The sequence below is a fragment of the Platichthys flesus genome, chromosome 11 (assembly GCF_949316205.1).
Source record: "Platichthys flesus chromosome 11, fPlaFle2.1, whole genome shotgun sequence".
NCBI lineage: Eukaryota > Metazoa > Chordata > Actinopteri > Pleuronectiformes > Pleuronectidae > Platichthys > Platichthys flesus.
This window is the reverse complement of record NC_084955.1, coordinates 10,474,482-10,491,366: the sequence shown is the minus strand read 5'-3', so window position 1 is coordinate 10,491,366 and position 16,885 is coordinate 10,474,482. Positions and strand designations below refer to the sequence as shown.

Sequence of the window (16,885 nt, the reverse complement as noted above, 5' to 3'; positions counted from 1 at the left end):
GACAAGCGGGTTTCCCATCCATTTGCACGGTGCAGGGTGGGTGTTGGATTGCAGCGTGTGCACACATGTGGGGGGTGGGATACGGGGTTTGTCTAAAGAAGGAGGGGGGTGATTTAACTCCAGCAGCAGCTGACACTGTAAAGATTACCTGAGCCTCCAAACATGTGGTGGGAGTTCTCGTCTGTGGGAAGCTGCATCCAGGGGGAAAGTCGATAATTTGGTTTTGATATCGCAGCATTGTCTCGTTTATTGCCCTCCTCTCACAGATAAATCTCTTGACGCGGGACACTGCTGCCGATCTAACATGACACAGGCTGTCGAACAGTTTGTGAGGAACAAACCCCTCGGAGTGTCACAGGGAGCCGAGATGTCCCCTCGAACATCCACCGCTCTGGGTAATTTGTCATAGTGTCTCTTGTGGCTCTTTCTGAAAATGCTGAAACGCAACACCGGAGTTTTCTTCACACAATTTCTGGACTGCATGACAATCTGCTCACCTCTGATTCCCTTTAGTCTCATCCAGATATTCTGACCAGGAGCCAAACAAAAAAAGATCACACTGTAAACCGTCACACATTTATTTCTCCTGCCACACAGCAGAAAACTTCATCTGGTTTTCTTTTGGGGAGGATGAAATGCTCCAGAATATGAAACAAGCGCTCCCAGTTCTTTTGGCTCCCACACTCGTGTATAACCACTTCCATGAATGATTGTGGGGAGTTCGGAGATGTTGGCCCGCTGCCTATCAGTGCAGCTGCGGAATACAGGGGGAGATGGGAGAATGACGAGCGGATTAAACAGGGGTCAGGGGGTAAATTTCAGACTGTAATCCATCATAAATTACTGATAACCTGCTGCAGGGTGTAATCTGCAGATCGAGTTTGGGTTACGGAGCCTAGGCTACTGAAATTCACAAAAATACACACATTCGTATTCCTGTGCACATGGTAAGAAATGCATCAAATGAGCTGATGTGGAACCAACATAACAAATAGTTTGTTATTGCGGTGCAGGTTATAGGAGATGCAATTTGTCACCTGTCTCACAGGTCTCACAGGTGTCAAATTTGATTGGCTAAGGAGAGACACAAACGCACACACATACTCTGAGAGAGAGAGAGAGAGAGAGAGAGAGAGAGAGAGAGAGAGAGAGAGAGAGAGAGAGAGAGACACCCCAGCAGCCTTGTGTTCAGTCAGTGCTCCCGGTGGAAACCGACTCGGACTCAGTTGCGACTTTCATAGAGAGAGAGACAGAGTCTGCTATTTAAGACAATCACATGATTTCACTGGGAGTCAAAATGGTCCGCGGGGGTCACCGGGTAGAGCGAGAGAGGGAGCGCGTGTGAGACAAGGAGAGAGAGAGGGGGTGAGAGAGAGAGAGAGAGAGAGAGAGAGAGAGAGAGAGAGAGAGAGAGAGCGAGAGAGAGAGAGAGAGAGAGACGTTAGTGGAATTAAGAAAGATGACTTTTCGGGAGAGAGGAGTTGAGTTCATGCAGTTTGCTGCTCAGGGATTTTACGCATGGAAATGAATGGAGACCAAACAACTTGAGAAGCGTGCGTCTGAAAGCCGTTGATGCTTCATTCATTACAACTCCTGCAGAAGTGCTGCTCCTGCTGCCCCTGCTGCTCCTGCTCCTTCGGCTCCTTCTGCTCCTGCTGCTGCTGGTGGACTGGTTTATGTGGAAAGTGAGCGTGTGGCACAGGGTCCAGTGGCTTTGGAGCTGTGGGTGATCCGCAGACATGACTTCCTTTCGGATTTGCGCAGCGTGGAACACCTGGACTTTGCTCTTCTTCCATCTCTTTTGTTTTTCCGCCCTGGGCAGAGTAAGTCCGATTTTGTTCTTGCCCACGCACGCAGAGCTCCTAAACTTCACATGACAAAGTGAGGGCTATCCTCTCCAGACAATTCACACAGTCTTCCTTCTCTTGCAGAGCTTGACTTGGAGTAATGGTGCTGACGGTGCAGAATCCCAGAGGGAAGCCTCGGCTCTCCTCCGGTTTCTCAATTTACCTGGAAATACAGGTAGGAGATGTGTCAAGTGCTGCATGAAACACACTGATTCTACGCTTGTTGTTGAGGTTGTTAGTGTGGAAATGCAGGATGTTGGTAAACAAGGTTTAAAGAAAACAGTAAAGTCATTCGCGTCCCTCAAAGCTCCGGCAACATCAAACTGCACTCACCTGCGCCGCTGGGTTTGGCCTCTCTTCACCGCGAGGGGGCGACCTGCACCCTGACACAGAGCCATCACTGTCTGCTGCACCAGAGGAGCTGCAGGCTGCAGAGAAATTAGGAATTAAGTAGTTACATTTGTTTTAGATAGATGATTCCTCTTACTTGAAGTTAATGAAATTCAATTTAATTTGTGGAGGCAGTTAAAAGAAAAGACTTTAAAATATTTAAAAAAAATGTCTCCCTTGTGTTTGTGCACTTAAATTGTAATAAAGGCACTGGGAAGTAAAACTTAAAAAAAAGAAGATGCATTGAGGTCTAATTTAGCTCCTTATTAACTTCAGTAAGTAGTGTGAGCAGGAAGTGAGAATTTCATCTGTTTTCCGTTTTGTGGATCTAACCCCATGTGGTGTGCTGAGTCAGCAACTGCGTTGGCATTTTGCGATCTTTTGGTCTCTGTTGTTTGTTTGTTTTGGTTTTATGTTGGTCTTTTTTTAGTTACCGCGTAGGGCAGACACACAAAACACATCTGAAAACTCCTTTCACTGCATGGGCACATGTGGAGATGATCTACAACATGAGAGAGAGGGGAAACCCTCATTTCTGTTTCAGATCATCGCACAGTCAGCCGCTTTAACAACTTAACTGCTCGGCATCAGTGTGTTTAACATTCATGCGATTGGCTGAGGAAAGAGTTCACATGTTTTGTAAAGACGAAGCCAAGGTGCCCGGTGGTTAGAGAGCCTATCAGGACTAATGGCATTCAGGAGCTACTAAACCAACAAACTAACCACTGCAGGATATTGTCACAGTCCAGCAGCCATGCCTGTGTGTGTGCGTGTGTGTGTGTGAGTGCACGCATGCTTGCACTCTGTTCCTGCAGACTCTTTTGTGTGTACACTGTCAGACGTGGGTCACTGCGGCTGGGTTTTGAGTTAGGTCGACACAAACACAGTTGAGTAGGTGTAAATGTGTGTGAGTGTGTGAGCGAGTGTTTGTGTAGGGGCGAGTTGGGGGTTAGACAAAGCAGCAGGGATGGAGAGAGAAGACCATTTTGTTGCGTTTGCCCTAAGTGCTCCAGTGCCTGCACAGAAGGGACTGGAGACGTGATGTGTGTTTGCTCTCTGCAGTCGCGTAGCTCAGTGGGTTGATCTGCAGGTCTGCTTCCTGCTCTGACCACACACGCACTCACCTCAATGCCAGGGCTTTAAATAAATGCACCCACTAATAATCATATGTCATATTGTGCGTCTGGCTTTAAGTCATAGCCTGTCCAAACTCCACCAAATAGCCAAGTTCAAACCTCAGGCATTCTCACAGCCAGTGATGACACACTGTCTGTCCACCCCCCTGCATGTTTCGCCCACTGACTGCCAAAACATGTCTGTCTCCGTGCTATATTTACTCATTATTTCAGACTCGCTAAAGCAGGGCATACTGTACAGTAACCCATGCTGGCTCTCCAAGGTTCCTGTTATTTCCGTGCACTTTTAGCTGATAAAATGACAGCGTATAATTTTCCCATTATGGCCAGCACGAACACGCTTGCAGAGGCCATCGTAACGCTTCGCAAAAATCAATTAATGATGTAAATTCAGTTGTTTGCTTGCTGGTTACTCATGGAACAATAGTATATCTGGAGCATACACTTGCAAGGTGTGGATGGCTCAGGGTATCAAGGACTTTTCTACCGCTAAGAACCCACTGCAGAAGCAGTAAATTACAATGAAACAACTATTTCTGAGCATAATTCTAAGTTTAAGCACATTTTGTTGCATTGAATACGTTTCACTTCCTAGCGAGAGGTTCTAAATCTCCGAAACCCTGCAGCAGCCTTAAAGACAATTACACGCTTCATCCCGGTCACAGCATGCCTTCCTTTAGTAGGTCAGGTCTTACTCACAGGACGGACAGGAGCGACGTCTACTGTCACGATTTCCTCTGGAAAACCAATTTTGTAGCGGCTCACAGAGTCAGCTACTCTTGATGTTGATGTTTTGGAGAAAAGCAGGTTAGTTTCTGTGGCCACGGCACCAGTAGACGTTTTAACCGGCACGGGAGGCCAGGCCCGTGACCTGCCACCAGCCCTCTTTATGACCTGCAGTTATCCAGCCTGAGTCACAGTAAAAAAAAACTGCAGTAAAACGCTAAGGTCAAGCATGATTCACTCTCCGCCGAACGGCCTGCGTTGGAAGTGTCTAGATCCCTTCCTTTTCTTGTAACTCTTTCTTGACTCTGCCAGCAAAAGTATATATGAGGCAGGTCAAGGGGAATTTACAAAGGGAGGGAAAAGGTTGTAGTTTTTCACCAGTGCGTGATGCAGCCAGAGGCGACTCACCAAGAGGTATATCAGAGTAAATGATGTTGGGTTTTCAAATCAGTGCTCGCTGACCACAAGACAATGGCCTATATTTCTGCCAAGTTGCACACACAACTGATTTCTGTGTACTTGTATGACCATTGACTTCTCTCAGCAGTGTCGTGCACTGTTGGATTACATGAATACTTCTTTATATAAATGGATTTTTACTCAAATTGGTTTCTTCTCATTGATCACTCTCATTTATTGTCTCAATCTCTAGTCGTTGCATTTTATTTCACAAAACACCCAATATAACCTTCCAGCTTTACATCTTTCTCCTCCCTCCTAACTGTCTTCCCTTCCCTGTCCCTCCAGAATATGAGATCATATCTCCGTACGAGGTCAGCCACCACGGTGTTTACATCTCCCACGAAGTTGCCCATCACCAGCGCAGAAGGCGACGCAGATCCCTGACCCCAGATGTGGCCTCGGCAAACACCGGGGGCAGCGGCGGCAATGAAACGGTCCACTTCCGGCTGAGCGGCTTGGGGCAGGACTTCCACATGGAGCTGAGGGACGCCTCTGAGAGCCTGATTGCACCTGGCTTCACCGTCCAGGTCCTGGGAAAGAACGGCACCAAGCGCCTGAGGGCCCACCACCGGGACGACCTCTGCTTTTACCAGGGGTCGCTGAGGTCGAGGGTCAACTCCTCGGTGGCACTGTCCACATGCATGGGGATGGTGAGTCTGAACGTGAACGGAGTCGAGTTGCAGGAGGGAGTGGATGAGCTGGAGCTGGAGTGGCGTGCGTGTTTTGTACCAGGACAATCAGTTTGAAAGACTGTTTGTGTTACATTGTTATTTCAATGTAGTTTTGGCAGCATTAAGATTGATTTACCGAACGAATGCAGTGATTGCACTCACTGACAAAGGGGGAAACTGTGAGGCTGGGCTCATCCTGGGATCCCATTAATATAAACACAGAATTACAGTGTTCTTGTCATTCAGAAACCAAGAGAGGGAGAAAGACAGAGGTCCATGACCCTTTTTTGGATTTCAAGTCAGAGTTTATAAAACAACGAATTAGAGCCGAGACTATGTGGAAGTACACGACTGAATAAATAAATGTTCTGTAATTTTGTGTTAGAAGATATTAAACATCAGATTGCAATCAGACATGGAGATAAAGGAACGAGTGAGAAGGGGAAGACGGATGAAAGGAGACCATCAGATTACAGTCAGCCAGGAAATCTAAATCGAAACAGATTTGTTCATTGTTAAAACACTGTTTTTTTTCTTCTACTTTGACACATACTCAGCCATCAAGCAGTTCTTTCAGTGTGCTATTGTGAGGCTGCACTCGGGTCCGTGCATTGTCTGACCATAAAACTGGCTTGTACTTGACTTAAGTTGACTTAAAAGTCCACTGGCTAAGTTGGCAAGATATGCACCGGAGTTCCCTCCTTCAGTCCCCGTCGGCCCCTGCATCATTAGACCCTGCTCTTTCTGTGAGGGTTGCACTTTTGCCTAAATCAGCTAATGAATAACTAATGGTTGTGGAAAAGTCAAGTCTGCAAACACCACAGAATGTTTGCTCTGTAAGACAGGAAAACCCTACATGACAAATATGCCGAAACAATGTGTTGGTGCTTTTCATGCCCTTATACAGTTCACAGATTTCAAAACAAAATCCTCTTTCATCTTTCCCCATAACACCTTTTTCATGAGTTTTTGTAGGTTCAATAATTCAGAGCAACAATAGTTACTTGACGCAGCTGGCGTAAACAGCAAACTGTGAAATGAAGATAACTAAACTGGACAGAATTGTTTTAAAGGACGGAGGAGGGGTGTGGGCAACAGGATAGAAAGCTAACTGGGAACTATAAGTCCTGCACACGATAAACAAGCTGATATCTCGTTCAAACGTTGCAGACGTATCGGTATCAAAATGCTCAGTTATTAGCAGCAGTGCAGCTTGTTTTGGAATAGACTGAGTTGTTTGGGGTCATCTTAGTTTCCTCTCCATCTTTTTTAATTCATAACGTTCCATTTGTCCTGGGTGAAAGCCATCTTTTCAATATGTAGGATAACATAGCTGAAATGTACAATTTCGTATTATTTCACTTGGGTTTGTTTGGGTTCTGTGGGAGAAGTTTGGCCCAGTTTCCCTCCTCGCCTCGGTGGTCCTCCTGTTGCTGTGTGAACCTAAAGGAAACATCACTGTAAGATTGACATGAAGTCTAAGTGAGGCAGCTCCAGTCTGAGAGCTCAAGTGTTGTACTCGCCCTGTGACCAGTCTGGACGAGAGAACAAAAGCCTTCATGAATACACACTAATGCTGTCAGTCTTGAACTCACCTATTATCAGAAAGCATTGCAGCAGTCTTGACATTCCCAGTTTGACAGAGGGAACATAGAGGATCCAAACTTGTGGTGGCTTTGCATCTGAAGGACCTTTTTACAGCATAACTTCAAACGTAAACCTTAACCTTAAATAAGTCATTGACTTTTCACTGTTTTTACACAAACAAATGCTTTGAAAAACCAGAATGACCACATTTCCCTTTAGCTTGTTTTTTTTTTTTTTATTTTATTTTGGTGTCTTTAATTACAATAAATTCCAGGCCTGACTGTGCTGGTTTGCTGTTTATATTTTTGTTGTGGAGGACCACTGCTGTGTCTGAGAATTGCCCTCTGAAACAACAGACGGAAAAATGGCACATCTCCAGGGATGCTTTTCCTCTTTGTGTGTGTGTGTGTGTGTGTGTGTGTGTATGTGTGTGTGTGCATGTTTGTGCGTGTGTGTGTGTGTGTCGGCATTTTCAGACCAGGTCCCAATAAAAGATCCAGCCAAAAGGTCCAGGGTTGTAGAGACTGTAAACGTGGTTCTCACGAAAGAGGACGGCAAAAATGGACTGTGTCAGTGAATCAATGGGAATTTGACATTTTTCTGATGTGAATTGGGGAAGTGCAAAGTTATATCAGCAGAGAAAGGTATTTAGAGTCCTGGGTAAAGCTGAAGACGGTTTATCATAAGATCATTTGAAAAAAATTCCCTTGTGACCAAATGAGTTTCCTTCATTCCTACATGCATATCAAATAATTATATAAACTAGAAATGTCACATTCACAGGTCCGGATGGCTCTATGCACTACAATTAAAGAAAACTCATACAAATAAATTTAACACATTTAAATGGGGAGACATCATCAATTAAACGATGCATGCACAGCTAATAGAAAACACACAGCAAACACTCAACACAAACAAATGCTCACAACAGACGTGTTTTTTGGGGACACTAAAAACTGATGATCTTGGCTATGACACATTCACTATTTCAAGTTAAATGACACAATGCACTTCATTAATTGAGAGAAACATGTTGTGTAATGAGTATTTTGGACAGGTTGAGTATTTTGTTGTGTTGTGAGTATTTTTGTGTAGTGGCGATATGGTTGTGTTATGAGTATTTGGTTGTTTTTTGAGCATTTGGTAGTGCTGTGAGTATTTGTTTGTGTTGTAAGTGGTTGGTTGCATTGTGAGTGTGCTGTATATTGTGTTTTCTTAAGTGTTGAGCTCTCAGGGCGACTGTACATATTTTGGGATGTAGTGTGATATTTTTAGTGTAATTATCTTTTCTTTTGTCATCTAACTATTTAAATATGACATCACTACAGGATACATATTCTGACAGCCCTGGCTGTCCTGAAAAAAAGATGGTTGTGACTTTATTGTGCAATACAGGGCTGGGGTTATAGAAGTATTATTATTCAAGGCGACCAGGAAGATCTGGCTTAACTGTTAACAAGGGTTAACTGTGTGCAGTGTGCAAAATGCATATCTGCACTTTTGAGCTTCAGATGTTCTTTTGTTTTGCCTATAATTGGTCAACGTTCACTGGACAACTTAAAACTTCACACAAGACCTTGCACTTTGGTCAGGTTCCTATTTGGCAGCCAGCAGGTAAATATTGACCAGAGGGCCTCGGATCAATATCTGTATCAGTGGGAGCACCTGGCCTCCAACTGCAGCCTGATACAACTCGCCTTATTTACTCTGTCATTGCTTGATACATTTGGCACGATAAGCCATCTGTGTTGTTAAGGATTCAGAATTATTCATCTTCATTCAGGGCGACTCACACAGTCTGCGTGCTGGTATCTCCTCAGGCTTAAGGATGGGCGCAGAGACAATGATGAAGAAAGATCAGACTGTGATGTAGAGATAAAGCAATATGGGTCGTTGATTCCTCCGTGGCATTTAGAAGTGGTGAAACCCCCCTTGTGAGGAGTGTTACGTTGTAAAGCCATGTGCATAAGTTTGCCTTTTCAACTCCCCACTTCTGGCAGCCCATATAGTGGTTAGCCCGGCTTTGATGACAGTGGGGAGTTCAACCATAAAAATGAAAGAAACAGGCCAGGCCCACTGGCTGCACTCTTTACCTGCCAAATGGTTTGAGACTGTTCACAGCGCACATACGCACATGTGGAGGGGGGGGGGGGGGGGGGGTTCAAAAAACAGGTTCTCTTCTGTGTCGACTTTATGCTGCAGCTTAATCTGCTTTAGTCAGGCTTTTATGGGGGTGAGGGTGTAGAGGGGTGACTGGAGTGACATGCAGGCTTTGTGTAACTCTGATACCATGAATCTTTTTTTTGCCTGTATGTGATATGTCTTGTTGACTTTTTCGTCATGCTGGCAAAAAAAACGGCCATGTTTGTCTAGCACACAATTTTGTACAAATATTCATAATCCCCAGAGGATATATCTGATGATCTGATCCTTCAGCCTCTCATTAAGTCATTTTGTCAAAATTTCAATTCCTCCACTACTTCAGAGTGATTAAATACTTGCAGACACTCCCATCAGTCTCAGACATGCACTTCAGAAAATGTCCGCCCAATGAGGTATGCACTTTCTTCAGATTGTTTCTCACAAATTTAGAATTTTGAATGCCGCAAGTAGGACTTTGTGAATTTATTCCACTGCGCATACCGCACTATGGTTAACAGCACCTTGGCAAAGGCGTCTGGCTTTATCAGCAGAGGTTTTTAATAGTTTTGCATCTATTGCTTGTTTGGACATTATCCAGAGTTCATACTTGGGGGCTGGTCGGAAAAACTCTGGAGAAAGATGTCGGCAGCAACTGATTTGGACATTTGCCTTCTCACATACGGCCCCTCCGGAACATTTCTAAGAGATTAGCTGGAGTTCAGTGCATGTCTGAAAGCAGGTTCACATGATTTATTTTGCATTAAGTCCTAATCAGATGGAATAATACTTGTTGGCTCTTGGAGAGTAATCTGGTCTGCTTCCACAAACTGGAAAGAGCCACATGCTTGCACTGATGAAATATAACTTTATATACCTGGTTTAGGCAAATGGTGGCCCAATATCCAATGCAGTCACAACTGATTGTTCCACAATGGACTTTTTTTTCATTCAGTTTAAGGTCTTAGAAATGTGCCTCAATAAAAAATAACCATCAGTCACTTTGTAGACTAGGAATCATTAATCTGGGACATTTCGAGCTCTGTTCCTGGCTCTTTTTCACCTCATAACATGCACCATTATCCCTGCTCTTCACATGCGTCTCTATCTGTTTGTCTAATCTAATTTCACCCAGACTGCTAATGCACACCTTCCTTTTGTACCAAAGGGAAATGTTAAATCTCCTCCTACCACAAATCACTTGGAGGTCATGTGTTTTCCTCTTGTAAAAGGACGGGTGTGTTGCCCCCGGGGCTCGTTGTAGTAGGAGTAATAATAGAACGCTGCAGACTCATCCCACCTCTGGGATTTCCAAGGATATATGAGCGATGGGCTCTTGATGTGACTCAGCTTTGAAAAGCATGCAGTGTGGTCTTGGCAGGTTGTCGTAATCAATTCTCGGCTCGATGATCTTGAAGGATTGAAACTGGTTTTATTGTTTGCTAACATCACTCATGTTTGACTGGGTTATAAGAAGCAGATTAGGTATTGAGTCACCGACACGTGTCTCAGAACCTGGAACCAGGTCGGTTTGCAGTTTCCAAATTTGATAAACCTCCAGTTTGTGGAACGTGTTGTGGATGGCGGCCCAACAGATGACTGAGGTGGAGCCTGAAGTGAAATTGCTAATTGATGAAGAAATGGTGTCTGGTGCTGAAATGTGGTGTCAGAGAGCTGTTGCCATTTTTTTTCCAATAAGCACTGTCAACCCTGAGCCAATGTTTGAATCCCTGCTGCCTTCAGCTGCTAGAAATTTAGCCGCCGTGGAACCAGTTTGCATGGACCAGAGACAAGAAAGAATGATTGTTGAACTTTGGTCTGTTGAGAGAAGGATTGTTTGAAGATTTCAAGCTTTTTCATTTATTGAAGAAGGGATTTGTTTTCACTTTATGTTTTGTGTTTGGTTATAATACATAAAACCGTGGTCGATGAGTAAATCAAATTATTGTTCTACTGTTTTAGACTTTCTAAACTTGACTATAAAGTATTAAGTATATGCCATGTGCTTTTGGGTCTCGCCAGGAAACGGCAAGTTAAACGGAGCTGTGCAAGAAAGAACGAGCCAACCATATACTGCAAACAGTCAGGTGCACCTTGTAATGCGCTGAATGCCCCCCCCCCACCCCTAGTTCCGTTTTCCTACCACTTCTTCCCGACACCCCCCCTCCACCACCACCATTACCCCTCGTCCAATTCCTGTCCTTGCTTGTCTGGATGCGTCTGACTCCAGAGACTCCAGCTGTTTGCGCCCTCCCAAGTAGTGTTTCAGCATTTTATGACTGCTATTTGCACCTCGGCGAGCGCAGTGTGTAATCTGATGACTCTGGCTATTTGGGAAAGGCACTCGTGTGACCTAATCTCTGAACACGGTGGCTCAAATGCATACACACACTGGCACATACACACGTTTGAAGAAAGTAGCGATACATGTTGTTTTGTTTCTGAGGCCGTGCAGAGTTTGCAGACTGGAGACATCTGTGGGATTAACTGCGAGGATTTGCTGGTCGTTATGCTGAGGAGGAGGACGCATGTTGCTTTGTTTAAGGCAGAAACACTTTGACTTCATTGTAATACAGAGCACTACTTTGAAATATGGTCACTGGCTCTGTCTACAAATAGACCCTTGTTGTACACTTCAACCAAACATGTTTCAAAAGAATTGAGACCAACGCAAATATATATCGTCAACATCTGGTTGATCTTTTTCATGTGTCCAAAAACCTACAGACATAATAGACAGAATTAATTCAACAACTAGAATAGAGCGCATAACTCTGCCAAGGCCCAACAGGCCCCTTAAATTCAATCAAGCTGCTCAGCATTTTACACACCAATGAGTAGCAGTCCCCTAAATATGCCAAGATCCGTAAATTATTCCCTGGGAAATCAATAACGATGTCAAAAGATGCCTCACAATGTTAAGGAAAGTGTGCCCCCTGATCAGGATCCATACCAAAATTGAGTGGGTTCTTCCTTGACGCATACCACATCCTGCCACCAAGTTTCAATGTATATCCCAAAGTAACAGATAAGGTGTGACAACACAACCTCGCTGGCAGGGGGCAGTTATTTATATATATTTTTCCATCTGATGGAACCTTTTGAACTTTTTCCAAGGACCATTGGAGATCTCCAGGCCCCCATGAAGGAATGAACTGTGTCCCATGTCCTACTGCTCATTTTGACATACATGAGCATAGGACCGACGTAGCTCTTTTGCACCGATGTGATGACAACTTAAACCCCCAGACCTCAGCACCAACTTTTGAAACACAGACCAGTCCATAGAAACCACACACTGTGACTTGCTTTATGCATGTGGTGCTGACAGAAGTGAACGGTCACATGGAGTACGTTGTCACAGGGAAATGCAGCCATGGCTCTCATGATATTTACGCTTATTGACGTGCCTCAAGTGGAGTTGTGAACAAGACGTTGGCTTACGTTGCACCATTTTCTAAATACCACCTCTGCATGATTCTACTTTGCATGTTTTGTGCACTCAATCTGCACCTGCATTCTGCTTAGAATACAGTAACAGCAAATGTGTATTTTAAAGGGAGTTGGCAGAAAATAAGCTTACACAGCAACTATTAGAAGTAATGCAGCCCTCTATGTATCTCCACTCATTTTAGGTCTGAATGTCGGCCAGATCGCCCTGTCAACTCCAGACTACTTTTAATATACATCAAACCATGCAAGTTTGTGTTACAGCTCCTATCTAAACAGTTTGGTCTAAAGGCTACAGCTGGAAGTCCTGTGCTTGTCTCTTCCCATTATTCATTTCCTACTTTATTATCTGTCCCAACTCATTTTACTGAGCATGAAAAGGAGCTGACCAAAAATAACCCCTTATGATAAAAACAACAGCAACACAACCTTTGATTCCATTACCTTCCTCCAAACTCTTTTTGGATCAATACAACCAAACAGGCAGAAAGCTTTTTGTTATTTAACCATCACGTGAGCTGCTTCTCTGTAGCTCGCCCCTTTGCCTTCAGCCACCCACCCAGAAAGAATGAGTGCTTAACATGTGAAGTTTGGAAGGTTGACAGCAGCACAGTTCAGGTCAGAGGGCCTCACCGTGACTTGGAGCCGAATTGTGACAATCGCCTGTGATTACGTCCGTGGCGGGTACCGTGCACGTGACGGGATCACGCATCGGTTGTCAGATGCGATTGGATCCTGGCTGGGCTTCCTGGCACGAACAACTGTATATTTTATTGACCATTGGCAGTCAGGCCGAAAGTAGAAGGTGGTAATGCATTAGTAAGCATGTAGCACTGTTTTCTCTCTTTCTCCTTTTCCCAATAATTGACCAACCCGCCCCTCCCCTCGTACTCATTCCTCAAAACAAACTCCTGTGTTGCATCATGGTCAGTTGTCAGAATTCCTTGCAACATTGTCTGGAATCCGGCAGGACAACAACCCTTGTAAGTTTAAGAGGGGATATTAACACATAACACAGAAAAGACAGTGCTGGTAAGCTGCGGATGTAGCAATACATGCACACTGAGGACTTCATCATAAAGTATGCATTGTTTTTTTTGTTTTTGTGAGTGTGTTTTTAAAGGGTTGAAAAGATCATAATCATCTCAATAAGTACTGGGCACCCGAAAAGTTTGTTTCCGGTCGCAAATACGTCTCTGAATATATTTCTTGTGTCCCTGTTTTGCTGTCTGTCAAACACCAGTCACTGTACGGTGGGAAATGATCATTATCTGACGCAGAACCACTTGTAAAAAGCGACTGTACAGGCTTGTGGCTAGGGCATAAAACTTAACAGTGGGATTTAAGCGAGCATGAGCCACGGACTGCTTTGTAAGTCATCTACATATATGCATGTTAACTTAAATCTCCTAGTGCTCTGTTTGCTGTTGCAAAGGGTGAGGAAAAACACGCTAACGTAGCAGCTCTAGAGTGAATAATGCATGCGTTTAAAAAAAGAAACTGTGGACTGTTCAACGAGGTTGTGTCATTGACAGTAGCCATCATGCAAAGGAATAGTTGAGCACTCTCAGGGTACATCCTTACTAATACCTTTTTGTTTGAGAACGGCATCTTCAAAGTAAAACAATGTCTGTCCATGTGAGTGTTTGGCGCCATATCAGTTTTCGTCCCTGCACATATTTACAAGCCTGTTAATGCATGTCATGTGACCACTCATAAAGATTTGCATGCCAGTGTACACAGATTGCACGAATAATACCTTATCTCCTATGCATATAAGCAGTTGTACCTGTGTAGAATTAAATAAATGCAGAATATAACTGCACAGTTGTTAGCAAAGACAACAAGGTAAGCAATTGATGCCGATGCTAGTGCCAGTTGCTTCCTTCCGGAGGAGGGTCATGTATTAGCAGCATGACGGATCGGCAAACGCTATGTGGTGACAGAAAAGACCCAATCAGCAAGCAGATGTGAGAAACAGGGTCTAAAACAAGGTCAGAATGGTTTCCAATCTTCTCAGTTTTAGCTGCTCTAAACTCCACAAATCCCCCACACTCCTTTGCAGATATGCCATGGCAGAAGTGTAGCAAGAATCTTGTGTGAAACAACATCCAATTGCAAGGCCCGTCTGAGTTGTAATTGATGACTCTTCTGCATTTCCAGCTCTTGGATTAAAAGCCTTTTCAGCCACAAATATTTATGTATGATTTATGAACACATTCACTGATCTGTGACTGTATTTGCAGATCTGTCTACACATGTACAAATCTCAATACAGTTGCAAAGACATGTTCACAAATTAAATGGCACACTGAGTCAGAATATACATTTGCAGATTCCACATTTGCAGATTCCTGTGCGCACTCTCAAAGCTGTAGAGGTAGAGGCCTGTGTTAAGAAGAAGTGATGATGAAATTAGGTTAGTCCGGGCTACATTAAACATTAAATACACCTCCAGGAGATGATAGGGACACTCCCGCTGTAATAAACATATCGATAGACACAAAGACATTTACATAATCACATATGTATAAACTCCGTCTTTCCAAATGCCTCTCACCCTTTGTTGTCACTGTCTTGGGACTGTCACACAGACACACATGTTGTACATATACAATCACAACAGGACACACTGCACCGCTGCCACTGTATCAGGCCGCGGCGTTGAAGAATCTCCCACTCACGCTGAAAAAACAAAACCGGACTGTAGTCAATTAAACACATTTTACTGCCAAGCACGGTTTACGGTCCAAAGGCTACGTGCCAGTTGACTGTCAACACAGATGTGGTGTGTGTTTGGAGAGACGGAGCGAGACAAAGCGAGGCAGAGAGCAAGAGAAAATAATCTCCCTGTGTCTGAGTCGGCTGTTTTGATAGAGGCTTATTGAAAGTGGAATATGAAAGCTGAAAATGTCTCTGTCTTTCTCCCAAAGAGGCCGAGGCTGAAATAGAGAGAATAAGGTCAAATTAAGAATTTTTTTGTCGGCCAGCTCTTTAGGGATTTATAATAGGTTTTCCCATAACTTATCCTCTTATATCAAATGCTTAAGGCACTTATACTTTAAGTGGCAGCAGTTTTAAGGAGTTAGAAACATTCATAACATCTAAGAACACATTTTTTAGAAAGCGTTTGTTACATATTATACTCAGATAACCCCTGTAGAGCTATTTTCTTTGTCCGATTTCTAACATAAAGTGAGTAATGCCCATTGAGAACCTCCAGTGTATAATGCAGATTAGAGATGCCTTCTCTTTTCATCCACACTCTGCCCCTTTTTTTGTTTTTGTTTTGAAACTCTTTCTGTCTGACATGTCCTTATTTAGATTTGGCTCAGATAGCTTCTGACACTGAAAAGCTAAACAGATGTTGAACATGAAGCAACACGGCCAGAGGTTTAAGAGGGTCAGGTTCAGAGTGACCCAGCAGTCAAATCTTGACTAATTGCTGACAGAGACAGATCGCGGGAGCTAAACGAATAGCTGGGGAAGGTTTTGTTCATTGGTTATATATGACCGCAGACCATTAGGCTTCTTGCCGGGAACGAGGATGGGCTGTTGAAAAGCATTTTAGGTATATAAGCCACTAATGTAAAGACTAATAAACACCCTGTTTTGCCTCTAGTCAGGTTTGATCAGAACGCAGGATGGGGACTACTTCCTGAGACCCGTGTCCCTCAGCCTCGCCCAGAGAGAGAACTTCACAGCACCCTCCAGTCACCAGCCCCACATCCTCTACAGGAGCCAGAGGGACCTCCAGGCAGAGCGGAGGGGTCACCCGCAGAGGGCCCTGCTGAAGAGGTCGGTCGATCTGACCCCTCTCAGGTCGCACGGACACTTTGTCACAGAGACATCCAGTAGAGACGTCGGCTACAACACGGTTGATGGAGGGCACCAGCAGCAGAGGCACAGCCACCATTACCTACATGGCAACAGTACCAGCAGTAGCGATGGGGACCAGACGGAGCACCGTGGCAGTGACCTCCACCGCGGCAGCCATCGCCACGACAGCGACTACAGACACGGGGATAAGCAGAGGCAGCACTTCTGCGGGAGACGGAAGAAATGTATGTAAGGGCTGTTTCTCATTCTGGTTCACATATAACGTGCAGCATTAGTGCACAGTGTTGTGCCTCCTCCTCAAGTTGGGATGCATTTAAGATTCCTGCAATTGTTCCTCGTGTACATGTTGAGTGATCTTGGAGACACGGTGTACTGTTCTGCTTACGGTGTAACACACATTTAATTGTTTCTCTCTTTGAAATCCATAAATCAAACCGAGCCCTCGGGACATGGAAAGTAAAAAGACAAGTGCAGTGCTTGAAATATTTTAGATATTTCACAAACTGATTTGACAGTGACATTTATCTTCCTCACATATTTTCCTCCGTCTAAAGATATTTGATGTTTGATTGATTTTTACTCGCTAAATTAAACTAATTTTGTTCTAAGATTACCATCAAGCCTTTTTTTCACC

At 44.2% G+C, this 16,885-nt stretch overlaps 1 protein-coding gene and 1 long non-coding RNA gene across 2 annotated transcripts in view; one reads left to right on the top strand and one right to left on the bottom strand.

Annotated features, from left to right (window-relative positions):
- Positions 1-564: 564 nt before the first annotated feature.
- On the bottom strand, positions 565-2,278 carry LOC133965529 (uncharacterized). Its single transcript, XR_009923873.1, has 2 exons — positions 2,181-2,278; positions 565-2,010 (listed from the first exon to the last, which is right to left on the bottom strand). It is a non-coding gene; the product is annotated as an uncharacterized LOC133965529 (long non-coding RNA).
- LOC133965528 (A disintegrin and metalloproteinase with thrombospondin motifs 16) overlaps positions 1,740-16,885 on the top strand; it is a 58,875-nt gene continuing 43,729 nt past the window's right edge. Inside the window, exons 1-4 of the mRNA XM_062400131.1 lie at positions 1,740-1,823; positions 1,932-2,022; positions 4,847-5,211; positions 16,034-16,475. Of these exons, the coding sequence (XP_062256115.1) occupies positions 1,740-1,823; positions 1,932-2,022; positions 4,847-5,211; positions 16,034-16,475 (982 nt within the window). The remainder of the gene's footprint in view (positions 1,824-1,931; positions 2,023-4,846; positions 5,212-16,033; positions 16,476-16,885) is intronic.